The 6769-nt window shown below is 40.9% G+C and overlaps 1 protein-coding gene across 2 annotated transcripts; it reads left to right on the top strand.

The window, feature by feature from the left end:
* The first annotated feature begins 4817 nt into the window (after positions 1-4817).
* LOC149841936 (large ribosomal subunit protein eL39) lies at positions 4818-5546 on the top strand. 2 transcript variants are annotated; one of them, XM_089998790.1, is made up of 3 exons: positions 4818-4911; positions 5066-5169; positions 5285-5546. In XM_089998790.1, exons 1-3 carry the CDS (start codon positions 4909-4911, stop codon positions 5331-5333), a joined length of 156 nt encoding a protein of 51 aa, XP_089854916.1. In that variant the 5' UTR covers positions 4818-4908; the 3' UTR covers positions 5334-5546. The 2 variants fall into 2 exon arrangements, with proteins under 2 accessions (XP_089854916.1, XP_089854917.1); XM_089998791.1 differs by lacking the exon at positions 4818-4911 and having other exon boundaries at positions 4981-5169.
* Positions 5547-6769: the final 1223 nt, after the last annotated feature.

Below are 6769 nucleotides of genomic sequence, written 5' to 3'. Positions count from 1 at the left end.
GGATGACTAATAGTTTTTTCATTGGTTATCCAGAAAGATCAAAGGGCTTTAGGTTTTATTGTCTGTCTCATACACCACAGATAGTGAAAATAAATAAAGCAAGATTTCTTAAAAATGGTTATATTGGGATAGATGCATCTCAAAATATTGATTTTGAAAAATTGTAGGCTTCAGGTTTCATGCCTGCGAAGCATAAGGGTCCAGTTTTTCCTATCATTATCCCTTTAGATAATGTAAGAGAAAGTTCAGTCAATGAACATCAATCCCAAATAGATTCGGTTGTTGATGAGGATATACAACAACAAGAGGATACATAGGCTCATTTTGAACCACCTGTAACACCTATATAGAGGTTCACGAGAATCAGGAAATTTGCTATCCATCAGGACTATGTGGTGTGTTTACAAGTGTCTAATGATTTCATAGAGATTGATGAAGATCCCTTCATATCTGCAGAAGCCATTGAAAGTGAAAGATCAATACATTTGATCAATGACATGAAAGAAGAGCTTGACTCTATGGCAAAGAACCAAGTGTGGGATCTTATACCTCCACCTAATGGAGTCAGACTTGTTGGTTGTAAATAGATCTATAAGACCAAAACAAATTCTAAAGGACATATGGAGATGTACAAGGCTAGACTTGTTGCAAAAGGTTTCACACAGATAAAGAGCATTGATTATAATGGGATTTTTTCTCCTATCTCAACTAAAGAATCGTTGAGGATAATCATGGCCTTTGTAGCTCATTTTTATTTAAAGTTACATCAGATGGATGTGAAAACTGCCTTTCTGAATAAGGATCTGGATAAGAAGGTATATATGCAACAACCTCTTGGTTTCAGTATACATGACTCGAATAATTTAGTTTGTAAATTGAAGAAGTCAATTTATGAACTTAAACAGGCCTCCTGTCAGTGGTATAAAAAGTTCAATCAGGTAATTATGAACTTTGGATTCACTGAAAATATTGTTTATCAGTGCATTTACATAAAGATTAGTGGGAGTAAGTTCATAATTTTGGTTTTATATGTTGACGATATTCTTCTTGCTATTAACTATTTGAGTCTATTACATGAGACAATTTTTTTTTCTCCCATTTTGATATGAAGGACATGGGTGGAGCCACTTATGTTATTGGAATCAAGATTCCTCGTGACTGAACTATGGGTGCCCTTGGCCTCTCTCAGAAATCCTATATCCTTAAGGTTCTTAAAAGATATGGGATGAAGAATTGCTCTCCTAATTTGACACCTATAGTGAAAGGGGATAAATTGGGCTTAAAGGACTGTCCTCAAGATGATATTGTGAAGGCTAAAATGACAGATGTCTCATATGCTTCGGTAGTTCAAAGTTTGTAGTACGTGCAGATCTGCACTCGATCTGATATAGCGTTTGCTATGGGAATGGTTGGTAGATATCAGTCAAATGTAGGCATTGCGTACTGAAAGGCAGCGAAGAAGGTCATGCGCTATTTACAAGGAACGAAATACTATATGTTGACCTATAGAAAAGCTGACCACCTAGAGGTCGTTGGATACTCTGATGTGAACTTAGAAAGGTGTATTGACAGTAGAAAATCTACCACTGGATACATTTTCCTACTAGCGGGTGGTGTTGTCTTATGGAAAAGTTGAAAGCAGTCTACCACTTCTGCTCATACCATGGAGGCAGAATTTATTGCTCTATACATGACTTCGTCACAGGCTATTCAGATAAAAAACTTCATTATGGGACTTAGTGTAGTGGACTCTATTGAGAGACCACTAAAATTCTTTTATGATAATGAAGCAGCTATTTTCTTTTTTAAATAACACGAGCTCAACCTCGTGTCGACACATGGAGTTAAAATACTTTGTTGTTAAAGAAAGAGACTGAGAATCATCTGGTATGTATTTATACAAGTGAGACTAAGAAAATGACTATGGATCCCCTTACTAAAAGGCTAGCACCGAGATTGTATTCCCAATATGTAAAAGGGATGGGTCTTTTTTATTCCTTTTAATGTATGACAATACATTATGTGATCACATTTGTGTATATGAATTTGATTTTTTATGGCTTTGTATATTGTTAATTTTGCATAAAGGATCTTTCATATGGGTTAGAGACAATAACAAAATAACAACATTTAAATGACCAATAGAATATATAAGAGACCAACATATTCATAAAGGTAATTTCAACATGCTAAAGCACTGAAGGTGAATTATAGTGTAGTACATGAAAATATGATATTTCATGAAAGAGCGTTCATCTTCATGACTCATATGATTCATTCTTGTGATAAAAGGTAACATATGAACTCACATGAAGAATTAAATTGAGATAACGATATAAACCTCAATTTAGTGCACTTTTGGTGTCAATGGATCAAGTGGGAGAATGTTGAACATAACAAATTTAGGTCCAACCCATTGAGTGACCTGGTTTGACACCATTAGTGGGCCACTTAGTGGGGAGTTAGTGGGTGAGAGTTACGCGAATGTGGAGAGCCCACATTCACGTAACTGTCTCTTTCCCCATTACATAAGGGGGGTAGGCTGCCATGAAAATGATGAGAGATTCATAGCTATTACCCCACCCTATATACCACATAAGGTTTATGTGGTACAAGATCTTTCTCATCGTCGACCTGAGGCCAGGCCTGGGCTCATCATGGGCGTCGACCAACTAAGGAGAACGCTGAACACCCGCACTCGCATGCCATGGTGTCTTTAGTTACGCTTCTGTGTTTGATTCTGCAGATATGCCAACACAATGCTACATCGCTTTAGCATGACTATGTATTTCCTATAGGCTCCCTTGAAGGAATGGTGCAACTCCTTTAAAGACGTCCCTGGTCCAACACTCTATGGAGAGTCCCGATAGGGGGGGCTAGAAAGAGACTCTTTGAAACTTGTAATTTAAGATCCATGCTTGGGCACCATTGGTGAGCAACCAAGGTCTGTCCAGCCACCCTCCATGGACCTCCATGAAGAATTTGGGTCAATTCCTCCATGTTGTTCATGAGAATCATAAAAAGTCCTTGAGCAAGAAATGAAGACTTGATCGGACCAGGAAATTTTCACATGGTGCACAATTCCTGGATTGCATATTGGTACTCAATATGCTTCTTGGGGTTTCTGTAGGGATGGCAGTCGACCAGGGCGGCGGTGGGAGACAAGGTCTCCATCCTCATCCTGTCTCAAAATTGTGCCCTTCATTCCCATTTCATGCCCTTCATCTCCGGTCCAAATGGGGCGGGGCCTCATTTCCCCTCGATCCACTGCCATCCCTAAAGCAGGATCGGAGACAGGGCGGGCAGAGATTGGAGATGGGGATGGGGGCGAAGCGAAAAAAAGTGTCAGTCCATCCTTGCCTCTATCCCCACATGGGTTTTGATTTTAACCTCCATCCTCGCCCCCATCCCCTTTTCATGTCCTCCATTCCCGCTCCAAACGGGGCAAGGCGGGGCAGGGCCCTGTTTTCTCCAAGTCCACTGCCATCCCTAGGTTCACGTGTGAGAATCCAGCCAGCAAAGTTCATATGAACGGTTCCATCATCTGGTCATGACGATTGAGTGTGATCTCCAGCCACATTGGGTCACCAAGTTGAACCATGGTGGCCTTGGTCGAGATACCAGTAAACGCAGTTCCTTCCACTACCTTGGCCCATGATCGAACAGGCGAATTAGTAGAATTCACACCAGGGCAGTGAGAAGCGTCATGAATTCTCATCACGTTGGATGCCAAAGCAGTCTCTCTCCATCAGATTTTTTTTTTTTACTTGTCTGTTTTGGATTGCCAGAAAAAAAATTTATCTCAATCATTTTATTTTCAATATCCCATTTATCCGGATATTTGGGTCTAACCAAACGGGCCCTTAGTCTATTTGTCTTGTTAATGCCAATGATAAACCAAGAAAAAATTAGAAATAGGTGATAACTGAAAAAAAGTTGGTGAATGTTTTAGGATCATATTGGCCTCCAAAGAATTTTGTGATAGGTGCTGCATGATGGGCATGCAGTGACCAGCATGATAGCCATCCATGTTGGTATTTTTAGAGATGGGTGTGGTTTCTATGCAGCAGTAAGGGAAAACGAATCCCATCATTTGAAATAGGATGGGTTTCATCATACATTCAATCCTAACCATCCAATCAATTGCTAGATGGAAATGGGATGTGGTTTCTATTGGATTGGATGCGTAGAATTGAAGTATGATAAAATCCATCCTATTTCAAATGATGGATTCTGTTTTCTCAGTAGCAATGCCTGTATATTTTGTAATTTTGATTAGTTTCATACATTTCGTGTTTTTTTCACTTTTTTATATGCACCAATATTTGACACTCAGACTTGTGATGCAACTATGCAAGAGAAAGCGTTTGGATAGTGTTTGGGTTTTTACCCGGCCCTGCATTTTGTGCTCCTCGCAGACACAGTACCAACATTTGGATCCGACAGCCTCAAAGTGAGTTGACTTAGTGGGGTGGGGCTTTGGCTGTTAGACGGGCAATTAAGGTTCGATTCTCATGGGCGTTGTCTTTTTGTAGAAGCCAACGCGCAGCATAGGCCCGGAGGGCAGGGGTCTTAGCTTTGGAGTTTTACACTGTTAGCAGGACGACCATAGATATGGCAGACCAGGTCTTCATGCCGGGTGCAGTTTCTTTGAGATATAAATCCAAAAAAACACCTCGATCCGACCCGAACGGAAACGAGCCTAACCACACGAGCCCAGTCGGCCGACTAGCAAAGCAGGGGCCATTCTACAAATTAAGAAAGCAGTAAGGGCAGGCACAAAATAATCCGCCCATCAAGGGTCTTTCCTGATAATTCGTCAGGCTATAAATACCAGACTCCTCCATTAGGGTTTCTTGGACAGACATCATCATCTTGTTCTTCTTCGCTTCGGACGCAGGCCCAGAGATGGTAAATCCCTATTATTCGCATTTTTTTTCCATAATATTCGTGTTTTTCACTAGTGATTTCTTTTGTGAATTTCCTTTGAGTTTCGCTATAACCTAACTCTAAAAGAAAGGGTAAAAAAAAAAAACTGAGTTAGGGTTTGTGGGACGCGGTGCAGCCTTCCCACAAGACGTTCAAGATCAAGAAGAAGTTGGCGAAGAAGATGAGGCAGAACAGGCCCATCCCTCACTGGATCAGGATGAGGACGGACAACACTATCAGGTAAAAAAAAATGATTTTTTAAGGTTTTGTATTGCTACCCTTTTCGTTTTCGATCCGAAATCGGTGAGATTTTCGAGTTTTTTTATGTAGATTCTGATGCGCGGTTTCCTTGCAGGTACAACGCAAAGCGTAGGCACTGGCGCAGGACGAAATTAGGGTTTTGAGGTCATTCCGGATGCTTTTTTTTTATTTGTAGATTTAGTTTTTTTTTTTTGTTTTTGGTTGTGCGTCCGTTTGATATGGAAGCTGTACGCTGCGGCAAGAATAGTTTGCTTTCTTTCTTATGATATAGAATTCTTGATGTGGTGATGAACGCATCTGATTTCCTTTTGTGCTTCAAGCTTATACTTTTGAGTGGTTGCTTTGTTTATTTTGCACCTTTCCTTGTGCGCGCTCTTTATCCACTCTGTGCTTCATCAGTTTTTTTTTTTCATTCGTTTCATTTACCATCAGTTGCTTCAATCTGTATTTCATTGACTCCACTTTAATGTAGTTTGGATGTGGTACAGTTTGTTGGCTTTTGATCCCATGACACCTACAAAACTCACCCACTTTTGCTAGAATTTTGTGCTTTAGAGATGATGGGATTGATGACAAATCCTTGTCAACATGGAATTACCTGGTGATGACTGATGAGCTTCGGACCGCTGGTCTAGCTAGTACTTCTGGTTATGTGTTCTGATTGTTGAGCTATCTATGCTTTTGTTAAAGTTTGTGATCAAGTTACTGTTTTTGGTATGATTTCTGCACTTGTGACAGCTATATGGTGTCGTTAGCTGTCCTCAGATCTCTTGTATAATAGCTACGAGATAGCATCTAAATGGTGAGAAATGTGAATTACTTTTTTGAATTTAGCAGTCATGTTTTATGTTGTTTATGTTGGAGGTTAACAAAGAAAAATGAAGATAGTGACTTGGGCATTGAATTGAGTTATGTGCATGCTTTACCTGACATGTAACCGTTACATCAAATATATTTCCAGCGCTTCTTACATATCAATTGAACACAATGAGAGAGTAATGCATGATTATGATTATCTAAGCTATCTTGATGCCCTTTGAACACAATGGAGTAGTGCATCATGCTATCTAAGTTATCCTGATGCCCTTGGACACAATAGGATAAGCCAAGGGAAAACCTGATCAGGAACCCTCAGGGGAACACCAGCAAAACCCTCAAAGTCCTGTCGAGTCCACTGGGTACACCCAGCGTTCACTTGTGCACTGGCATTCATGCTGTGGCTTGAACTTTTTCTTTTTCCATGAAGTACGGTAAACCACCCTCGGGGTCACATAGTCACGCTGGCTCGGCCTGTCATACTTACCGTTGCTTTCTTGACAGTGTAAACCCGTGGTGCATCCCTTGGCCCCTGGGAGTCACCTTCTTGGCAGTAGCCAGGCTTCCCCTTGGTAAGGGCTTATCCCTTGCCCTCATTAATGCAAGGGTTTGACACTCATGGGAATGGAACCCTGACCACCTGTCTGGAGCTCCCTTCTACTGCACCAAACCCCTTGCTTCAAGGGTTTGACACTCATGGGAATGGAACCCTGACCACCTGTGTGGAGCTCCCTTCTACTGCACCAAACCCCCTGCTGCTTGT

The sequence above is a fragment of the Nuphar pumila genome, chromosome 3 (assembly GCF_984573655.1).
Source record: "Nuphar pumila chromosome 3, dmNupPumi1.hap1.1, whole genome shotgun sequence".
Classification (NCBI taxonomy): domain Eukaryota; kingdom Viridiplantae; phylum Streptophyta; class Magnoliopsida; order Nymphaeales; family Nymphaeaceae; genus Nuphar; species Nuphar pumila.
The sequence above is the reverse complement of the archived record's forward strand: the minus strand, read 5'-3'. Positions and strand labels throughout refer to the sequence as shown.

Bases quoted from the DNA above. Each gene is read 5' to 3' on its own strand.
- LOC149841936 (XM_089998790.1), top strand. The intron at 5,170-5,284 runs GTAAAAAAAAAT...GTTTCCTTGCAG, and splicing joins AGGACGGACAACACTATCAG to GTACAACGCAAAGCGTAGGC.